The sequence below is a fragment of the Heptranchias perlo genome, chromosome 16, assembly GCF_035084215.1.
Source record: "Heptranchias perlo isolate sHepPer1 chromosome 16, sHepPer1.hap1, whole genome shotgun sequence".
Taxonomy (NCBI): domain Eukaryota; kingdom Metazoa; phylum Chordata; class Chondrichthyes; order Hexanchiformes; family Hexanchidae; genus Heptranchias; species Heptranchias perlo.
Genome location: NC_090340.1, coordinates 29499538 through 29523088, shown reverse-complemented (window position 1 = coordinate 29523088; position 23551 = coordinate 29499538). Strand labels below are relative to the sequence as shown.

General features: G+C 40.2%; 1 protein-coding gene and 1 long non-coding RNA gene across 4 annotated transcripts in view; one reads left to right on the top strand and one right to left on the bottom strand.

The window, feature by feature from the left end:
- fto (FTO alpha-ketoglutarate dependent dioxygenase) overlaps positions 1-3633 on the top strand; it is a 310743-nt gene extending 307110 nt beyond the window's left edge. For all 3 annotated transcript variants that reach the window (XM_067997874.1, XM_067997876.1, XM_067997875.1), the window contains one exon: positions 3501-3633. Coding sequence is in view for 1 of the 3 variants with exons in the window: in XM_067997876.1 (XP_067853977.1) it covers positions 3501-3520 (20 nt within the window). In the remaining 2 variants the exon portion in view is untranslated. The remainder of the gene's footprint in view (positions 1-3500) is intronic.
- The window catches only part of LOC137333637 (uncharacterized), a 61784-nt gene that overhangs the window by 13742 nt on the left and 24491 nt on the right, over positions 1-23551 (bottom strand). The window lies entirely within an intron of this gene.

Here is a 23551-nt window from a genome sequence, read left to right as displayed (position 1 = left end):
CTAGTCCCTTTCCCTGTAGCCCTGCAATTTTTTTCCTTTCACGTACTTGTCCAATTCCCTTTTGAAGGTCATGATTGAATCTGCCTCCACCACCCCCTCGGGCAGTGCATTCCAGATCCTAACCACTCGCTGTGTAAAAAAGCTTTTCCTTATGTCACCTTTGGTTCTTTTGCCAGTCACCTTAAATCTATGTCCTCTGGTCCTTGACCCTTCCACCAATGGGAACAGTTTCTCTCTATCTACTCTGTCTAGACCCTTCATGATTTTGAATACCACAATCAAATCTCCTCGCAACCGTCTGTTCCAAGGAGAACAACCCCAGCTTCTCCAGTCTATCCACGTAACTAAAGTTCCTCATCCCTGGAATCAGTCTAGTAAATTTCTTCTGCACCCTTTCTAAGGCCTTCACATCTTTCACAGCACAGGATTATCTAGCTTCTGATCCAGTGCCTCACCTCCACTCAGCATTTTGTCCCCTCCCCCACCAAAGAACTTGGAAACTATGATATTTGCCGAAAGATTATCAAAACAAAAATGTTTAAATAATTTGTCATTATATTTTCTGGTTGAATTGGTGTAGTAGTCACCTTTGACCTCTAGATATCCTTAGTAGACTTTCTTATGATGTAGTACTTAGTAAATGTGCTGGTGGCAGCTTGCAGCAAGAACATCAATAACTGCATTGGCCTTTTTTTTTATTATATTGACAGGCTGTCCAATTTGAATGGGTTGGATTCTTCCTGTTGTGTCCAATTGCTCCCCCCAGTCTCACTGAGACATGTAGCAAATGGTGGGGGGAAATAGTATAGAATAAACCCATTAATGATTGCTGTTAATTAACAATTGTCTAGCCAGTTAACTACTGATGTTTGAAGCATCTTCTCAATACCACAGCAACATTATCCATAGAAGATGGTTCCTATAATAAAGTGATATCATCAACGTATATAAATACCTTTGAATGGCACTTTTATAATTACTGTTCCTGTGCTCATCAAATAACTGCTGCACTTTAAGTGCATAATGGGACTTAACCCCCTAAGCATTGCTCTTTATATGAAAAAAAATCTTGCCTGATGGTGGTTCTACATTGCTTGTTTAAATTCTACAGCTTTTCCCAGGAATTGTATTCAAAGGATCTGGGACTGTCTCACCATAATTTAGTTATGCTGAACTTCAATTATTTTAGTGAATTACATTGCCACAAATTAACATCTGAGAATTTCTGTCATATACCATCCTCAGATCTGTTTTGGAGTAATTTTTTAACATCAAATTATTAGCTTTCTTTTAAAATAACAGGCCGGATTTTGCTGTAGAAATCACAGTGAGGCTAACAGCGCTTATCATTATTCATGTGCAAATCAGACAGCAGCCTCTGGTGACTGCACGTGCACAGTTAAACATGGAAATCCAAAAGTTGCTGGCCAAGATGCGATGCTCCTCCAAAAACGGTGCGGAAACAGCATCTCGCTGTCTGGCTCCCCGTTCAAATGTTTTGGAATGCATGAAGTTCCTGTACTTGCCTGGTAGATACAGACGAAACTCACCACAAAAAGTTAGGTCAAGTCATTTCAAGTCTAAGTACCTTTTTAGCGTGGTAAGCCTTAATTAATGCCAAACAATCTCCGGCACTGAAGATTAACTTTTACAAGTGTGGAGTCTCACTCCTTCAGATTTTAATTATTATTGGACGTTAAAAAAAGAAAACATTTTTTTACTTTCTCTTCATCTGGTTTCCCCTCTCTCAATTCAATCTTTCTTTCCCTCTCTTTAATTCACTTTCTGTACCTGATTTGACATTGAATTCACTATTCTAATTACACTTCCCGATTCTGACTCTGCGCTGTTATTAACGATTCTTCAATCTGATTGGTTAAGGAGATACACAGCTGCTCACCCTGTTCACACAAGTCCCAGATGCCCTGTAGAGGGCACTGCGCTGTTTGGATCTCTAATTTACTGGAACTTGCTGTGTAAAAGCTCATGGAAAGTATATGGGCAAGTACAAGTCTAACGAATGGCAGGCACAGTTCGTTCACCTCTCACGGCAAAATCCGGCCCAACATTTCTTAATGTTACAGTTTGTAAATGCTGGGCTTAGTGCATTGTCACACAGCTAATTTCAAAATGGCCTGGATTGGGGTAGCTTTACTGGACCATGACCATGTGCTACTGGATTATTAATGTGTTTCTATCAGTAAACCGGAAATACCAAACTCATAATTGGAAACAGTCACGAGCGGAAATCTACTCTAAGTAGATGTTTATATGTTTCACACCACAGCGTAAATCAACTACTTGTATCACTGAACAGGCAGTGAGTGCATGAAAATAATGAAGCATTTTTATTGCTCTAATTTTTTGCATCTATTGCCTATATCAAAATATTCTGTATCACTGATGAAAAAAAGTGTTCTGAAAATTAAAATTTCATTTTACCACCATCAGCCTTTTTTTCAGTATTAAACAGACTGGAAAGTTTTTATATTTTGGCCATTCTTGAACACTGGATATGTTTCCTGATGACAGCTTTGCTTTCACGATCTTAAGTTTATTTATTTTGCTTTTGTTTCAATGTTTACATTGGTATTAGAGGAACAAAGTGCATATAAACAAAGGTAACTGAATACCTGTGCTGTGCGTAACCTGGGCACTTATGTCAAATATTCTTGGGGTCATCAAGTACAATATTTTTGAATTTTGTTTGTTGGCGACTGTAATAGAAGGAGATTGAGATAGATAAATGGTTGGGCAGGATGTTAGGCATAGATTCAGTACATATCAGTACAGTTCATGTAGAGTCATTGTACTCATGCAGACATCCAAGGGATTACAATTATTTATAATACAAAAGTGATCCAGAGTACTTAAATAATTTAATATGCTGTGACTCAAAACCATGAACTATGCCACGTGTCCAGCTTATATGGGATCATAGCTACTTTGTGGGCTGAGGACATCCTGGTCGTTTCAAAGGCAGTGAATCGAGTAAATCAAATTTTGATAAAGAATTCTAGCTCAAGATGAGTTTTTTGTAATTTCTACATGTCTTATAGAAATGTACATCAAGTAAAGATGTTGGGCAGCTCCTTTGTGTGTTATGCCAAGGGAATGCATCAATAAAGCATGGTTAATATATCCTGTATGAATCGTTCAGGTAAGGGGACGTTGCAGCTGTTCAAATGGGAATTGAAGGAAAAAAGAAACTATGAAGCACCTTGACACACTTTTTTCTACTTAAAGGTGCTATATAAATGCAAGTTGTTGTTGCATCACTGGACATTGCAATTCCAGTGATCTGGTGAAAAGTGATGAGAACCACTTAATAAAAAGTCTGCAGTTTGGGACAGCTCTAGAAGATATGTAGCTGTGTCCCTCTGCTGCCACATTCCCTCCAGTCATCTGAGGTAATTTCTAAACTGCATGCATCTAGTATAGATGAGGTATGACAGCAGCTATGAATTATTCATAATTACATGTCTTTGGATTTGTTACAGATAGAGATGGTAGGAGCTGACTTCCAAATCTCTTTCCAACTCCTCAACTGAGATAATCCTGTCCAACCAGACTTCCACTTTCTGCTTCAGATCAACATTGTCACTGTAATAAAAGTTTGATACAAAGTGAAAATGGTTTGTGTATTTGGTTATTGGTTAAGAATAGCTCTACAAAAATAGGAATTAGGTGAACTCTACATTTGTTTAATCCTGAACCAAGTGATGCATCTGTATATAAAGGAAGAAATATAGATGGATGGATTCCTGAATTTGGTTAAAGAAGTGTAGTTGATTACCCTCGACGAGTCCAAAAACCTGTTAATGTCCTTCTGGGCCATGAGCCCGAAGTAAATGCTGTGTGGATTTAAATGAGGTAACAGCCAGCTGGGGCCAAAGTGTTAACTGTAGTAATTGTACATTTCAGAGGATGCAATTAATTATGGGGTGGGATTCGATTGCCAGAAATGCCCCTGCATCGACAATGGGGACAATCAACGGGGAAGGGAGCACAAGACAGTTTTTCTGGCGAGAAAGCACATTGCCAAACCTCCTAGAAACATGATGACGAATAACTGCCCAATCCCTGGGTAAGAAGTGAATGTGAAGATGCAGTTCTTTGACTGAATTTGTAGAAGGAATGCAGCAACATGAAGCAAAATATATAGCACAACCAAACTCTAACTAGCAATACAAGGAGATGATTTCCTCTGTGCACTGAGTAGCAAAATTCTAAACATGTTTATAGAGAATGAACTTACGATTTCACTACACCTAGCGCATAGAGGAAATCTTCACCCATAATTGGTAAAGTTAGAACTGCTAAATATTATTATGCAAGTTATAACACCGAAGTGGTAATTCTGTGTCCCCAGTGGCAGCTGAACCCACAGAAAGTAGGTTGAGTCAACACTGTTGCCCTGATTCCAACCATGATCCCTACTGGAATTGTGGAATCACCTCTATACGTCCAACACACATTTATTTCATTTAAATGTAATCAAAAAGACAAAAATGGCTGAAGACATGTTGGAGCCCTTGTAGAAATTGTGTTCCAGGATTTTTGATTCTTTTGCAATGGTCCCAGATAATAATACAGTTCTTCTCCCCTGAAAGTTCGTAATCGATTTCCTGTATGTTTCCTATGTATACCATGAATGAAAACACAGCAAGTAAAGTTCAAAGAATCATGAAATGTTCTATCGAGGAAACTACCAACAAAGTAATACAATCTGCTAAGTGTGTCCCACACACTCAATCAGCAAGTGACATCAGTTAAGTTGGCACATGCATCTTGTGGAACCATTTTCAATTCAGGAAACACAAAGCAGCTGTTTTGCTGCTGGACAGAAAACAATGGAAGCCCTGAACCTTTGTGTAGAGAAGGGTTATTTGTGGGTTGGGTGATTTACAGGATTGTATGTATATGGTACACTCTTTAAGAGACCTCCAGCCTTCAGTCCATTGGTCTCTTTTTCAGTGTTCATCCCTTCTGTCTTTATGTTGTATAGCTATTCCTAGCACAGTGCCTTGAATGATTCTGTACTGGTGTTAAAAATGTTTTCTCTTGAGCAACTGATATGACATTGAGCCATATAGATGAGGAAGGTCCTGGGAGGGATTTTCAACTTCTAGCCTGAAAGATGGGCAACTGGCAGAGGAAAATATAGTGGGGGACCTTAAAGGGACTGCTGGAGGCTGCTCGGAAAAAGTAAGCTTTTGCTTTTTTGAGATTTCTATGGAGCATTCATGCTCCAAACATCTTCCAGCCCACAACCGGCCCTGTCTCGCTCACCCCCTGCCCCAACAGACCCTACCCGTGTGGAAGCTGACCGATTTTTTTTTTCCATTGCACCAGACTGGTGAGCTGTAGCATAGTGCCCGTTTAGTGCCCGCAGCTCACTGGTAAAAATTAAATGAGGCCAGAACCTGAAAATAGTTTGGGCTACCCAACTGTGGCCTTGAGTGGGCACCACCAATATCATGCCTGTTTTGGGCCCGACTTGAAAATCTCCTCCCTAGATTCAATTCCTGTTCTGTGTTGAGTTAGTTAATCTCAACTGGGTAGCAGTTGGCATACTGCAACTGGCTTCATTCACGCTGAGCTGAAGAGTGGTAAAATCAGCCAGAGCGCCCACTCGTAATGTCCATGCTGGAAATAATGCATATGTGAATGTTGAGTGAGGACAAGATGAGGCTCTGCTCTCAGTGGTAGCACTCTCGCCTCTGAGTCAGATGGTTAGGGTTCAAGCCCCACTCCAGAGACTTGAGCACTTAATCTAGGCTAACACTCCAGTGCTGTACTGTGGAAGGTACCATCTTTCAGATGAGATGTTAAACTGAGGCCCTGTCAGCCCTCCCGGGTGGATGTAAAAGTTCCCATGGCACTATTCGAAGAAGAGCAGGGGAGATCTCTTGGTATCCTGGCAAATTTTTATCTCTCAACCAACATCATAAAAATTATTATCAGGTCATTTATCTCATTGTGGGACCTTGCAGTGTGCAAATTGGCTACAACGTTTCCCTATAGTACAGCAGTGACTACATTTCAAAAGTACTTCATTGGCTGTGAAGTGCTATGAAACATTCTGAGGTCATAAAAGTTCTGTATAAATGAAAGTTCTTTCTTACTTTAAAAGATTTAAGAGCAGAAGAGATGAGTACCTGTCAAACACCTTGGGATATCCATTATGTAATGAGGAAAGTTATTGGACCAAGAAAATACTGGGAAGGTACCAAATGAATACCAAGCATGGTGCTAGACAAAATAGAGGCTTAGGGAAATAATAATCCAAAAAAAAGCACAGAGAAGGCACTATGCAAGACTAGATAACACCAAGGCAAGCAATGAGAAGACTTTCCAGAGGAAGCAGAAGATGATCAGTTAGAGAACATAAGAAATAGGAACAAGAGTAGGTCATACAGCCCCTTGAGCCTGTTCCACCATTCAATAAGATCATGGTTGATCTTCGACCTCAACTCCACTTTCCCGCCCAATCCCCATTTCCCTTGATTACCTTAGAGTCCAAATATCTATCGATTCCAGCCTTGAATATACTCAACGACTGAGCAGCCACAGCCCTCTGGGGTAGAGAATTCCAAAGATTCATAACCCTCTGAGTGAAGGAATTTTTCCTCATCTCGGTCCTAAATGGCCGACCTCTTATCCTGAGACTATGCCCCCTAGTTCTAGACTCTCCAGCCAGGGGAAACAGCTTCTCAGCATCTATCCTATCAAACCCTCTAAGAATTTTATACGTTTCAATTAGATCACTTCTCATTCTTCGAAACGCCAGAGAATATAGGTCCATTTTACTCAATCTCTCCTCATAGGACAACCCTCTCATCCCAAGAGTCAATCCAGTGAACCTTCATTGCACCGCCTCTAAGGCATGTATATCCTTCCTTAGGCAAGGAGACCAAAACTATGCAGTACTCCAGGTGTGGTCTCACCAAAGCCCTGTACAATTGTAGCAAGATTTCCTTACTTTTGTACTCCAACCCCCTTGCAATAAAGCCCAACATACCATTTGCCTTCCTAATTGCTTGCTGTACCTGCACGTTAACTTTGTGTTTCGTGTACAAGGACACCCAAATCCCCCTCAACACCAGCATTTAATAGTTTCTCACCATTTAAAAAATATTTCATTTTTCTATTCTTCCTTCCAAAGTGAATAACCTCACATTTCCCCACATTATACTCCATCTGCCACCTTCTTGCCCACTCACTTAACCTGTCTATATCCTTTTTGCAGACTCTTTGTGTCCTCCTCACAGCTTACTTTCCCACCTAGCTTTGTATCGTCAGCAAACTTGGATACATTACACTCGATCCCTTCATCCAAGTCATTAATATAGATTGTAAATAGCTGAAGCCCAAGCACTGATCCTTGCGGCATTAGTTACAGCCTGTCAACCTAAAAATGACCTGTTTATTCCTACTCTCTGTTTTCTGTCTGTTAACCAGTCCTCTATCCATGCTAATGTATTACACCCAACCGCATGAGCCCTTGTATAACAATGTTTCGTGTGGCACCTTATCAAATGCCTTTTGAAAATCCAAATACACTACATCCACTGGTTCCCCTTTATCTACCCTGCTAGTTACATCCTTAAAAAAACTCTAATAGATTTGTCAAACACGATTTCCCTTTCATAAAACCATGTTGACTCTGCCTAATCATATTATGATTTTCGAAGTGCCCTGTTACCACTTCCTTAATAATGGATTCCAGCATTTTCCAGACGACTGTTGTCAAGCTAACTGGCCTGTAGTTCCCTGTTTTCTCTCTCCTTTCTTGAATAGCGGTGTTACATTTTCTACCTTCCAATCCAGTGGGACCGCTCTAGAATCTAGAGAATTTTGGATGATCACAACCAATGCATCCACTATCTCTGCAGCCACCCTTTTTAGAACCCTAGGATGGAGGCCATCAGGTCCAGGGGATTTGTCGGAAAGGCAAAGCTTATTTGAAGAAAGTTGTAGCCCTAGACAGGATGCCACGCACAACCATCAAAAGGTCTCCCAACAAACACAGAACAGTAACAACTTTACTAATAGTTTGGCTGAAACTATTCGTAAAGTTGTTACTGTTCTGTATTTCCTGAAGCTAAACTACAGCAACAGTTATGGATCAGTCTGCTTACATTTATTCAAGACGTAATTATACAATTCTAAAAGCTGACTTTGTGTACTTTATGATTGCTCATGATAATCTGTAAATAAGGGCAAAAATTTTGAATTTAATGTGGTGAGGGAAGGATGGTCAGTGAAAGTTGGTGAGGGTGGCACAATGCAAGCAAGACAGGATTCAGGAGGCAGTGTTTTGTGTGTGTATGGAATGTGTGGCAAACCCTAGGGTTAGTGATAGCTTAATGTATCCAGATATCTCATTTTTATTATAAGAAAGAATTTAAGTTTTTTTTAATTATAGGTGGAAACTTTGTTCCCATTAAACAACGGCTTGACATTTCAGTCAGAAATACCTTGATAATATGAAATCATTTTCAAAATAAATATTTAAAGTTATTTTTCTTCTTCTTTTGTCCTCCCCATCCCATTATCTGACTGACAGGGTGGGAAAGCAAAGTGGCAGTTTTATCAAAATCAGTTGCAGTAAAAGATAAAAGCATGAAGGACATCTGAACTGCAGGGAACCATTGCTGCAGTGTCAGGGGGAGATGGCTGCCTTAATGGAACTGAGCGCTTGCTGTCTGTGACCAATCACCACATTATAAGAGCGCAGATTCTCTCTTGCCCATGTGCGTCCACTTAAATAATGGGTGGCCCTGAAAATTAGGGAGCTTCTTGCTGTTTAATAACAGTCTCGGACATGTGCTGGGGTGCCCTTGTGTCTCCTCTCCCCCTTCACCCCACCTTCAGTAAGATTTCACAGTTTCAAGTCCTGGCAGAGAATGAGTTAAAGTAGAAGACAGTACGATGTGTCTTGATTTATAAATAGTTTGATTATAATACACTTTGATGTGCAAACTCAATGAGTGTTTTTACTGATAGACTACCAGTCAGCGTGTTCGGTTTACTGATAGACTACCAGTCAGCGTGTTCGGTTTACTGATAGACTACCAGTCAGCGTGTTCGGTTTACTGATAGACTACCAGTCAGCGTGTTCGGTTTACTGATAGACTACCAGTCAGCGTATTTGATTTACTGATAGACTACCAGTCAGTGTGTACGGTTTACTGATAGACTACTGGTCAGTGTGTTCAGTTTACTAATAGACTACCAGTCAGCGTGTACGGTTTACTGATGGACTACCAGTCAGTGTGTTCAGTTTTTAATGGTGGAGAGAAGGATCCATTTTGAATTAACTGCAATAACAATGTTCACAGTATCATAGTGGGTACAACACAGGAGGAGGCCATCCAGCCCATCGTGCCCGTGCTGGCTCTTTGAAAAAGCTATCCAATTCGTCCCATGTCCCTGCTCTTTCCCCATAGCCTTGTAAATTTTTTCCTTTCAAGTATTTATCTAATTCCCTTTTGAAAGTTACTATTGAATCTGCTTCCACCACCCTTTCAGGCAGTGCAATCCAGATCATTAAACTCACTGCGTAAAAAATGTTTCCTCATGTCGCCTCTGGCTCTTTTGCCGATCACCCTAAATTTTTGCCCTCTGGTTACCGACCCTTCTGCCTCTGGAAACAGTTTCTCCTTATTTACTCTATCAAATCTCCCCTTAACCTTCACTGTTCTCCCAGGTTTTGTTTTTTTATTCCGAAGATATTATGTGTTTCAAATCTCTGAATAAAAGATACCTTCAAGTATTTAGTTTCTCCAGCACATTTATTCTAGATTCTGTTCATTGCCCTTTAAAACCTAAAGTCTAGATAATTCCCAAGGTCCTTGTAGAAGTGATTGTAATTTGTATATTGATGTGCGTTATATGTAAAACTATCAAAGACATGACTAAATGAAAGAGGCTCCTGAAGATCACCAGTTAGACAAAATGTATCTGGAGATAGTTCATACTATCACAATATACTGTGGTGACCTTTTCTCACACTGGGTGGAAATTGCAGAGGTGTTGGCCATAATCTTCCAATCCTCCTTAGATATGGGGGTGGTGCCAGAGGACTGGAGAATTGCAAATGTTACACCTTTGTTCAAAAAAGGGTGTAAGGATAAACACGGCAATTACAGGCCAGTCAGTTTAACCTCGGTGATGGAGAAGCTTTTAGAAATGATAATCCAGGTCAAAATTAATAGTCACTTAGACAAGTGTGGATTAATAAAGGAAAGCCAGCATGGATTTGTTAAAGGCAAATCGTGTTTAACTAACTTGATTGAGTTTTTTGTTGAGGTAATAGAGAGGGTTGTTGTGTATATGGACTTTCAAAAGGCATTTGATAAAGTGCCACATAATAGGCTTGTCAGCAAAATTGAAGCCCATGGAATAAAAGGGGCAGTGGCAGCATGGATACGAAATTGGCTAAGTGACAGGAAACAGAGAGTAATGGTGAACGGTTGTTTTTCGGACTGGAGGAAGGTATACAGTGGTGTTCCCCAGGGGTCGGTATGAGGTCCACTGCTTGTTTTGATATATATTAATGACTTGGTCTTGGGTGTACAGGGCACAATTTCAAAATTTGCAGATGACACAAAACTTGGAAGTGTAGTAAACAGTTAGGAGGATAGTAATAGACTTCAAGCGGACGTAAACAGGCTGGTGGAATGGACAGGCACATGGCAGATGAAATTTAATGCAGAGAAGTGTGAAGTGATGCATTTTGGGTGGAAGAATGAGGAGAGGCAATATAAACTAAATGGTACAATTTTAAAGGGAGTGCAGGAACAGAGACCTGGGGGAGCCCATTCACGAATCTTTGAAGATGACAGGACTAGTTGGTAAGGCTGTTAAAAAAGCATACAGGATCCTGGGCTTTATAAATAGAGGCATAGGGTACAAAAGCAAGAAAGTTATGTTGAACCTTTCTACAACACTGGTTCAGCCACAACTGGAGAATTGTGTCCAATTCTGGGCACTGCACTTTAGGAATGATGTGAAGGCCTTAGAGAGGGTGCAGAGAAAACTTACTAGAGTGAAGGACTTCAGTTATGTGGATAGACTGGAGAAACTGGGGTTGTTCTCCTTAGAGCACAGAAGGTTGAGAGGAGATTCGATAGAAGTGTTCAAAATCATGAAGGGTTCAAAGTAAATAAAGAGAAACTGTTCCCTTTAGCGGAAGAGTCGAGAACCAGAGGACACAGATTTAAGGTGATTGACAAAAGAATCAAAGGCAACATGAGGAAAAACTTTTTTATGCAGTGAGTAGTTATGATCTGGAATGTGCTGCCAGAAAGGGTGGTGGAAGCACATTCAATCGTAGATTTCAAAAAGGAATTGGATAAATACTTGAAGGGAAAAAAATTGCAGGGCTACGGGGAAAGAGCAGGGGAATGGGACTAACTGGATTGGTCTTACAAAGAGCCGGCAGGGGCTCATTGGGCTGAATGGCCTCCTTCTGTGCTGTAACCATTCTCGGGTGTTCAGTATCACCAAAAAAAAGGAGGAAAATGCGAAAGAAACAAAACAGTAATTAAAACAGAGGAAAGGTAAAGTGGAACTAGAGAAAAGCAGTGAGATAAAAATGTAAGAAATTCTACAGCACAGCCCCGCAAGAGGGACAGGCTTGCTAAGAGGCAAGTGAAGATGGGACTGCACACCTCATCCACTTCAGTCATCACAAAAGTAATAAGCAAACTCAATGCTACACCTACAAAAGGCAGGGCAGCCCTGTGCTCCACTGCCAGTTTAATGTCCCATCACAATCACTAACAAAACACCCTGACCCTGAAGCACGAAAAGCTATCAAAGCAGTATGTATAACTGTTCCAATAGATTTATAGTAATGCAGCTTCATGCATGTTCCATATAAACAAACTGTACAGCTATATTAAACTAATGTCAAATTCTGAAAAATAGAAAGCAGGAAGATCGACAAAACTCATAATGTTAAATTGAATATCATAATGGGGTGATGTATGCAAAATTAAAATGTTAATGGACAGGAACTGCTTTTTTAAATAACAGTAAGAAAATATAGTGCAAATTAAGTAAAATTGTAATAAATATATTCTTTATATATGTGAACGTATGTACAAATAAACTTTTCGTGTAACACACATTTTCTATCCATCACATTTCAAATATCTGTCACTCTCAGATGGAACACATTGTCCATGTCACACTTGTTAAATTTCTGTGTCACACTTATTTCTCCCACTTAAATTTAAAATTCTTCCACCTGATTGGCTGATGTGCAAGTTTATTAATTGTGATTGAAATGTATCAATTTGGGCACATGCAAATATCCGAGAATGGAAAAGGCAATCTAATTACGTTGCTGAGATTACTTTTTGAAAAAAAATTGTCTGCCATTTTTCCCCCTTAGCCTACTGATTAAGGGTCAAAATAAGGGTTGTAATGTAATAAAACATAAAAAAGATTACATATTTCTTAACATTCACCATTGTAAGTTGCTATGTCAATTTATGTCAGTGTAGCTGCAAGCTCTGGCCACTTGTGTGTATATATATATTAAAAAAAACTTAGATTTATCAACTGACTGGGCAATGCCACAGGCAGTTAATTATTAGTAATATTATAAAAATTTTGTGTGTGTGCGCACTTTGAGTCCATCATACTTCAAGCATCATACATTATCAAATTTCTGTGTCACACTTAAAAAAAAATACAAAGAAATAAAGGCAATAATTTGCAATGTACAGAAAACTTTCCAGGAACACAAAATACTAGAGCCACAATGTCTGCAGTCTCTTCATTGACCTTTTGGATAAACAAATCCTAAGGTTCTGATCTTTAACTGAAATAGTAATTAGCCTTTCAGTGGACTCAAACAGTATTTGCTTAACATCAATTAGACTTTGTAGCCTTAAAGGAATGGATTCCTACACTTTAGCAACATAATAATCATTGTCTTTCACATGCTATAATGTTCCTGTCTTTATGAAACAGCACATCCTCTGCTTACCATGAGCAAAATCATATTTCAGACATCAGAATTCAAAATGTCAAAGGTATAAAAAGTGGAGGGGGAATAGACAAGCCATTTTCTGCTAGTTTTTCTGACCTTAGGGAGCAGCTGCAGATTTATAAGCAACTGTTGATCTACAAATAAACAATTACTCCCCAATTGACCTCAGGATGTGGTTGTTTACAGCAAACTACCTTTACCTTTCTAAAGGGAACAGGCCAGAATGCGCACACATCCACCTCAGCAGCAAATACTGGGGTAGAATTTCCATGAGGGTTCTCTCAATCTCCTGCCGTAACTTAGCTGGAAGATCGGCGGGAACCTCGGAACTACAGTGTAGACAGCTAAAGATAGTCGTTTACATTGTTTCTCCAGGGTTTCCGCCAATCTTCCACTGACGTAATGGCAGGAGATCTCCCCCAATAGATTGTACTTAACAGAATACAATGCTTCTGACCTAATTGTACAGGTATCCTTTTATTGCAAACAGTGTCACCGGAGGTCCACTATTACGTGTGTGTGTTAATATGAATATTTCTGTTCCATGTGGTAATACATCAAATGATCCTGTATTAATCTTCACTAAAACCTTGATAAGTACATGAGAAAGAAAGGAATAGAAGGATATGTTGATAGGGTGAGATGAATTAAGTTGGGAGGAGGCTCATGTGGAACATAACCACTGGCATAGACCTGTTGGGCCGAATGGCTTGTTTCTGTGCTGTAAAATTCTGTGTAGTTCTACGTAATTGCATACTCCAGTTATGTCAGATTTTGTTTTTTCCAGTAACCTGCCCTCTGTTCCTGTCGCAATCTCCTATCTCTCTTCCAACATAAACAATACTAACTTCTTAAGATCAAATTGACCACCGCCTGCCATGCAACCATATCTAGGTGCAAGAGAGGTAAATTATGAAAGATGTAACCCAGAGCTCACTTTCATCAGGGTATCACTTTCCAGCATTGTTTTGGAGTCCAGAGTATTATTGCATTTCATACCACACAGCAGTGTGTCCTTCTTGTGCCTTTTTTCAGTGTCTAGGAAAAAGGTCTTTTATTCAAACTGGGGGCTGGAAGGCAAATTCTTCAGCAGTGTAATAGAAAATGTTAGACAATATTTTGTACTGAAGCAATTGACATTTGCAGTCATGCAACTTTGATTTTTTTTTTCCTGGAAACAGATGGATCAGGCTTCACAGAATTATTGGACAGGAAGATCCGATGAGAGCCCTTCCTTTTTTTAGATTCTTTTCTGTTTGTTCATGTTTCGCTGTCTGCATATAATAGTAGCTGTTTCCCTTTGCTGCCTAGGGAGCTGTTATTGCCTCACTAAATATTTTATGCACCACACACCTGCCAACAGATCCTTGATTGTAAGGAAATTAAAGGTTAATTCAAGATTTAATTTAATCCTAAATGTGTGTTTTTTTAAATGACAAATTATATTTATTTGAATCTGAATGTGAGCTTCATCAGCAAACCTTGAAAGCGTCAACAAATTTTCTTTGTCGTGTCCTGCGTTTGTCGGTGCGATTGTAGCTCCTATTTTTTACGTTGTTCTTTCTGTTTGTTCACAAGAAGTTCAGAGCTAATGTATCTGCTGAAGGGAAAGCTCGCTTGATGCCAACCCACAAGCGACTGCTTTGCTCCTGACCTTGAACTGGCAAGTAAATTGTTTGACTGCGAGCGCTGTGTATATTCCAAAACCAGGTTGCAGAAGGTCCCTGCTGACCTGAGGTTTTGCCCCGTTCATGATTGCAAACTGAGTCTCACAAATACAAGCTTTTTTTCATTTAACCCAATTTTTTTTTATTTGCGAAGTAAATTTGAAAAATGGTATTTCCATCATTTGATACTCTTGTTTAAGAGTGCTGATAGATTCTACTGAGTATTAACCATTTACACTACTAAATAGACAGAAACTGCATATAGGTGTAATACAAATGTTACTGTCATTTTAAAGGTTAAAATTCTCAATGCCCTCTAGAACTTAATAGCTTTTGTTTGGCAAAACAAAATATATTGTGAACATATGATGCAATCTTGTTAGCACTGTGCCAGCTTGCACCCTTCGCTGCAAGCCCAGGTTTTAGTACATTAGTTTGTGACAGCTATATGTTTTTTAATATAATGGTCACTTTTATACAATTCCTGTAAGATATATAAAAAAATTTAAACTCTCACTTTCAATCTGAAGTCCAAAATTGCTTGTGAAGGTTTTTGAGGAAAATGGCACCATACACTGGCCTCGAAAGGCCGACCAACAGACTGAAATTTGTCCCTGCAGTGATGACATGCAGTGTTTGTACATTTTCCTCTTGTTTTGTTGTTTCCCTCTGTGTCTTGCTTCAGTAATTGGAAGCCTGGAAGGTGCTATCAGAAGAATGGCAACACTGTGGAAGTAACTTGGGCTTATCCAGGATCTTCTGACCATTACAGCAGCACCCCACAACCCAACAGAACGAGATTTGTTTTTGTAAGCTCCTGGTATTATATAAAATACAGAACATGGTATAATGCTCCTGATATTATAAAGCAGCACATCCTGCGACTCATAACGAGCAGTCATCTTTCTTTGTATTCACATTGTAGCTGTAATGCTGGTGTGGTTTAACTTCACACTGTTACTGCAGTTATAGTGTTAATGCAGCCTGAATCTGGTATCGGGGCTCAGCCTAATACCAGAGCAGAGTAGAGTGAGAGTTCTTGGAGGAGGTAGTTACACTCTACTTGTCCTTGAAGTCAGTACAGGCCTTAACACCCAATTCACACAACAGGTTTGACATTGGTGTGAAACTTGTGGAGTGTGACTGCATCACTGGTGTTGCTGGCTAACTTTTGAGCTGTAGAGATTTCTGTACAGCATCAAAAAGGTACAATGCATTATGACCCAGTCTGTGGTTTTTAAAATGATTTTGACTACAGTGTTTTAATTTTTAATAAATTGTACCAGCTTTCACCCAAAATAATCCTCTTTATCCACACAATCTGTCAGACAGCTTGCTTACATATCAATGGATGCCATAAATATTAATGCTTGGTTAATCCACAGTTGGAGAATGTCACACCCCCCAATGATACAGTTTTGTTCCATCCCTCTGATCAAGATTGGCCCACTCACCTGATGGAGAAACAGGTACACATCTCCTGCGTGACTGGGACTCAAATTTGAAACCCTAGGTAAGACACCAGTGCTCTGGTGTTGTTGTTGCTGGGCTGTCCAATTGTTCTAAATAGTATTTTATCCATAAAATTATCACATTTTAAAGGGATAAATTCTTCATGAGAAAAGTATTTGGCAAAAGCTTTTTCAATGTGTTTGCAAACACACCGCACATTGGCATAAATCGCATTGTTTGTGTATCATGTTATTATGTCTAAAAACAGCTCTCCTGCCCTTTCTGTCATCTCAAACAAAATCAAAAATCAGCAAAGAGTTTTTTTTTGTGAGGGCAATGTCCCTTTAGTTGCACCCCTTTTTTTAAAGTTAGGGAAAAAGGTACTCCCATCGAGGCTTGAACATATTTTAACAAATCTAAGGCACAAAGTTCCATTGTTGTAACCAGAAAAATCACATAAGGTTATAAGAGATCAGCAGGAAGAATAATCATATGCTGTAGCAAGAGCAAAATGACTATGCTTCTAACAATTTGGATTGTAGTGAAGAGTATTAGATTCTGTTTGTCATGCTTTATGTAACCAAACATATTTTGGAGACACTGATTACAAACATATGTCAGGGATAGTGAGTGCAGTGGATGATGTTGGCATAGTTCTGTTTCATCTTTAAAACCCATGAGCCGTAAATCATAGAGTTGAAAATGCAGCAGTATCGAGCTTTATGAATTGATACAATTTTAAGACCGGCAGCTGCTCCTGCTGCAGGGAAAGTTGACACGACGACTTTTATAATAGCCGAACATTTAAGGTTATAAGAATAAAGGGAAGGGAAGAAATCAACAGTGTTGATCTTAGCCTGCAGGCTCACTTGACTAACTCAGTACGACAGCAATTATTTCAGCTCCGACTTTCTGTGCAGCTTATTTGCAATGAAGCACAAACAGACATGGCAGGTTTATCAGTATTGTCAATGAACAGTTCGCAGCATTTTAGGCATTTTATTTAGGCGCACTGTACCAAGAAAAAGAGTTTGATTTTGTTTTCATATTGTGAAGGGATTCATATATTTCACCGTATGAACTAAAGTCAGCAACTAATACATGATTTAATTCTTCTCGGATGAGTTTTGGAAATAGCAACATAGACGTACGCAAATACTACAAAACATGTTCGACTGTGAAAATAGCTCTGAAAGTTAAAAGAATACCCAGATGTATGATAGTCCACTCTGCATTTAACGAAGCCATTGATTTTATTTTTTTGCCTTTTCCTCTCTGGGGTTAACCTACCTATAGCTCAAGTACATAGCAGAGGAGTGTGGGGGAGCTGGAATGAGGCCTTTGTCAGTGATCAAGTTTGCTCAGACAAATGAGTAATTAGTTGTCTGCCTTCAAAAATGTGTCACATGCCAAAGGCCGACCTAGCTGCTTTATTTTTTAAAAGTCCATTTAAAAGTGCGGAGAGATAGCAAAAGAGTGCTTGCTTTACGTCAAACCCACTCCTGTAGCAGACTGAAGGGGAAGGAAAAGCTATTCCTTGTATACCTGGGGACCTATCCAGGCAGACTGCCACTGGGATCAGCTTCTCTAATAGGACGGCAGTGGTTTTCTGAAGACAATAAAGCACTTGTGATATATTAATCCAGAAACACATGGTGACCCAGAATGGGAAATCCAGTCTCACCACCTGTCTGTGTTTGAGCACCTCAGGCTGTGTGGGTGCAGTACAGTCTCACTGCCTCTGAGTGTCTCTGCAGCTCACACCCTCACATCCTGATTCTGTCACACATCTGTTTATAGCAAGGTGCCTCTCACTCTTTTCTGGCAGGCTATGAAATCACATTTGTAAGCCCCAGCAACTCCAAATTCCATTTTTCAATTATGTTTTCCCACATATATTTTTATAATTTTTCTTCACTGTATAATGTTCCTCTGCTGGTTGTGCACATTCCTCTGTTCATAGTACTGCATATGGGCAACAATAGGAATCTCTAGGTACACTTACCTAACTGGATTGACTTTAAATGAAGAATTATTCTGCCAGCTCACTGTTTAGAGTGATGAGCGGCAGCCCAATTATGCCATACATTGGTGCAATAGTGAGCTGTGCCACAGAGAGTTAGGAACATTAGGAAAAGGAGTAGACTATTCAGCCCCTCAAGTCTGCTCTGCCATTCAATTAGATCATGGCTGATCTGCACCTCAACTCCTTTGCTCCGTATCCTTCAATCCTGTTACCTACCAAAAATCTATCCATCTCAGTCTTGAAAGCTCCAATTGTCACAGCATCCACAGCCTTTTAGGGGGCAAGTGAGTTCCAGACTTCTACTACCCTTTGTGTGAAAAAGTGCTTCCTGATAGACTGGTTATTGCCTGTAATAACCCATGCCTGAGTTCCTGATCTCAACTTGCCAAACTAAGGAAGAGACCCTCGCCGCGGAGGTGATTTTTATACCCCATAGCTGACCAAAACATGTGGTGATATGAAATGTATCTGCTCCGTTCCCAGACTATACATGTGGTATAAATATAGGATAATTCAGTTGGTTAGTTCATATGTGTGAAAGACTCATAACTCACGATTTCCAGAGAGGGGGTGAGTGAGTTATGACGGCCTTTCTCAACAAGTGAAAGAACCAGTGCAATCACTCATTCCCACCAAGCTATTCTGGTTGTTATTATTATGGGCTACTATTTTACTTTTTTGTGCATTTTTAGCATAAATTTGAAATGATAGATTTATATTCTAAGGGAGATTTATATTCATGAGGTACAATTTAATAGTCCTGCAGTTGTGAGGCAATATTGTTAAACAGTTCAGTGGCTCTGAGGTTTTCAAGTGCCACTGCTTGTGGGGCCTTAGTATAATGCTCACACCCACAATCAGAAGCTGCTTATAAATCAAGACAGAGTTACCAGACATCATGTCGCACTACTCCTGAGACTCCCCTTTAACATTTGGAGAGTAGTCGGTCTTTCATTCCTATCCTGTGTGCACATTTAGAGTGCCAAACCAATAACTTGTTTATAACTTCGATCCTCGTCTTCTTCCTGGTGATTAACGTGACAGACCTCAGAGTTTCATTGTGGAAGAGAAGCACCTGGCCCCTGACTGAATTATTGTGCTAACACAATAATTAAATTGAATGAGTAAATCATTGTAATGGGATGGGGGGCGGGGGGGCGGGTGGCAGCAGGGTCCAGGCACTTGTTTTTATTACTTCGAAATTTTGGTATCAAGCTGAGGAATGTCGGTGCTGGGGAATGGGATACTTTTCCACTTTGGGCATCCAGTTGCAGTCTCGAGCACTGCCAGATCAACTATAGCATGGCCAGATACAGAGTAGAACTCCTTCTGCTTGGCACAAAAAAGTGTCTTGTATCAGCCTTGGAAGAACATCCCTATTGTACCCGTTTGAATTTTTAATTTTGTAAATCAGTCATCATATGACCTTGGAAACTGCTAGTTAGTGTCAAATAGTGTGGATTGACACTTGCTAGCAAGAGGATTGAGACGGCCCAAACTTATTTCACATAAGATTCTGACAGCTGGAAGAGAGGGATGAGACTTTCATTTTACCAATCTGACTGCTTTTAATCTGAGGTCCCAGAGGTGAAAGGACAGTGTACTAACCCAACCCTTGTGACTATATATCAAACCTATTTAATGAATAGTAATTTCTTTTGAAATTAAGTTCTGTATTTAGGAATGGCGGATAACCTATGACATCCCAGTATATTCAATAGTGGAATGGTAACCCGTGTATCGATCAGTGCAAAATATTGTGGGGGTAATAGGACCTGTGATTCTCCACGCACCTATTTCTAGCTAACACCAGCTGCATCATTTCAGGACAGGCACTTAGTACAGCCTGGGCATAGAGCATTGATGGAGTACCAATGTGTGCTACCAAAGGTGGAAGATGTAGGCTCAATCTCCCACCCTGTTGAGTTCCTGATCTAAACCACATATCTGTCAGGAGGTGTTGAGTGCAGGCTAAATACTTCTTGTAAAAAAGGCATGGAATATTGGAGAGAGAGTAGTCACTGGATTGCTCTTGCACACCTCTTAACAACTGGTTCAAAGTGGCATTGGTGGAGGCCTGACAACATGTCAGCAACAATAGCTACATGGGCTGGAGTGACTGAGGTGAAAAAAAGCAATGTCATAACCCTCAGAAATCCTACCCTTCTACTGGCAGAGTCCTGAGATGAGATCACCAACCTGTCCTTAGCCTGTGAATGGTGAGTGGCTTGGGGACACCTAGAGGCAAAGTTAATTTTAAAAATAATTGAGCTTCAAGGTAAACAACAATTCGTTCAAGAAAATAGCCTGATTGTTTCACAACACAAAGAACTTGGAGTGCTTGAATTTTACTGTTGTGGTTTGTGACATTGCCTGAAACTGAAAATTGTGTTTCAGCTTTTTCATCAAATCCTAGCTATTCATTATTTTCTTCTGATACAACACTATCTGACATATGTTTTAGTAAGGTACATTTGAATTTAGACATAGTGATGAATCTTTAGTGACAGATTTTTAGATTTAAAGCATTTGGGTTGAGGGCCTGGTAGATATTGGCCTTGTTTGAAATCCATCCTAGACTGATGGAGATGTGACTGCTGGCTGTAAAGGTCTTACATGAAATGAGAGTAGGCCGTCTCAATCCAGTTTTTAGTTGCCCAAAGTACAAAACTAACCTTAATTCAGCACCAATTGGCAATCTCACTCATAGAAGCCAAAGAATGGATGCAAAGGGAAATGGAAAATATCAGACTGGTGAGTATGGGGTGCTCTACTGAGACACATTTTTGGACGTTTACTGTGCATTCAGCCAAGCAATATATGACATGCTTGATGCTCATTTTGGAGTTCGAAATGGAAATTGTTTCATTCCTCAGCAGTAACATATAATATAATTACACAAAATCGAAAATGAGAACAAAATTGTAATGTGTTCCAGTTATTGGAACTGTACATATTCTTGATTACAGCTCCTGGAGATGAGGTAGTCATAAATCCACGACCATTCCGGTAGACTCCCACTGTAACTTCAGCAGGCATCTGCCGGAACATCTAGAAACTAGGCCAAGATACATTAGGCTCTGGCCTAGGGCCAAAGTTTCCAATAGCTTTGTGGGGGCTGAGACCCAGCATGCGCCTTACAAGGCCACCAATGTAAGGGATGGGGCTGGAGGGACATCACACTTTGGAATCCCCAAGCCTCAGGCCTTCAGTGGGACTGAGCATTTGGTCACCACAGGCATGCCGGAATGGCTAGCCCACTTATTTTTGGGGCTGAGATTTTTGCATAGGCAAGTTGATTTGATAGGCTCTTTGTATAGATAGGTACAGTGTACAGGCGCTGTGTAGGTTGATATGTACAGTGTACAGGCACTGTGTACAGACAGGTACAGTGTACTGGCACTGTGTATAGACAGGTACAGTGTACAGGCGCTGTGTATAGATAGGTACAGTGTATAGGCACTGTGTATAGACAGGTACAATGTACAGGCGCTGTGTATAGATAGGTACAGTGTATAGGCACTGTGTATAAATAGGTACAGTGTACAGGCACTGTGTATAGATAGGTACAGTGTACTGACGCTGTGTATAGACAGGTACAGTGTACTGGTGCTGTGTACAGACAGGCACAGTGTACTGGTGCTGTGTACAGACAGGCACAGTGTACGGGCACTGTGTATAGACAGATACAGGGAACAGGCGCTGTTTATAGACAGGTTCAGTGTACAGACACTGTGTATAGACAGGTACAGTGTACAGGCACTGTGCATAGACAGGTACAGTGTACAGGCGCTGTGCATAGACAGGTTCAGTGTACTGGCGCTGTGCATAGACAGGTACAGTGTACAGGTGCTGTGTATAGACAGGTACAGTGTACAGGTGCTGTGTATAGACAGGTACAGTGTACAGTGTACAGGCACATTGTATAGACAAGTACTGTGTACAGGTACTTTGTATAGATAGGTACTGTGTGTAGGTACTTTGTATAGATAGGTACTGTGTATAGGTACTTTATATAGACAGGTACTGTGTATAGATAGGTACAGTGTTCAGGCACTTTGTACAGTTAGACAGGTACAGTGTACAGGCCCTTTGTATAGACAGGCACTTTGTATAGATAGACAGGTACAGTGTACAGGCACTTTGAATAGACAGGTACTGTGTATAGATAGGTACAGTGTACGGACGCTGTGCATAGACAGGTACAGTGTATGGGCGCTGTGCATAGACAGGTACAGTGTACGGACGCTGTGCATAGACAGGCACAGTGTACAGGCGCTGTGCATAGACAGGTATAGTGTACTTTGTATAGACAGGTACTGTGTATAGGCACTTTGTACAGACAGGTACTGTGTATAGATAGGTACTGTGTTCAGGCACTTTGTATAGATAAACAGGTACAGTGTACAGGCACTTTGAATAGACAGGTACTGTGTATAGATAGGTACAGTGTTCAGGCACTTTGTATAGACAGGTACTTTGTATAGATAGGTACTGTGTATAGGCACTTTGTATAGACAGGCACTGTGTATAGATAGACAGGTACAGTATTCAGGCACTTAGTATAGACAGGTACTGTGTATAGATAGGTACTGTGTACAGGCACAGTGTATAGATAGGTACAGTATTCAGGCACTGTGTATAGATAGGTACAGTATTCAGTCACTTTGTATAGACAGGTACTGTGTATAGATAGGTACTGTGTATAGGCACTTTGTATAGATAGGTACTGTGTATAGGCACTTTGTACAGATAGGTACTGTGTATAGATACTGTGTATAGATAGGTACTTTGTATAGATAGGTACAGTGTATAGGCACTTTGTATAGGTGGTTATGAACTGTGACCTTTGAAAGAGAAGCGTTAACTTCATTGGGGGTTTCAGCAGTGGCAGCAGCCTCGTGGAAGGTGGCAGCAGTAATATGAGGGCAGGATGAATGGGAAAGCACCTGTCAGGAGATGCTACAGCTGTGAATAGGATCAGCTGTTGTCAGGTGTGTTTATATACTGGAAATGTTATGTTTTTGTAACTGATCTGTGCTGTATATGGTAACGCTATTGAATAGTGCTATAAATCAATTGCTACTTTGAAATAAAGCTCCATAAATTCTTCACTTTAAGTACATTCAGCAATCTGTGCTTAAAACGTATAGCCTTAGGCTATGTGTTGCAATTGAGATCCATGGAGACACTGATCTCTTCTTTAACTTTGCTCAAAATGCACTTGCTCAGATGTGACCCTTGGTATTACCAGTGCATTTGTAATTATGCATAATGGAGGCGAGAACACCGTGTACAAGGAGCTCAGTCCATTTGCACAAAGAGGTATATTTACTCCTCTTCACTTGTGTTTTGAATCCCTAAAGAATGTTGGAATCAGGTAAGAAGATCTTT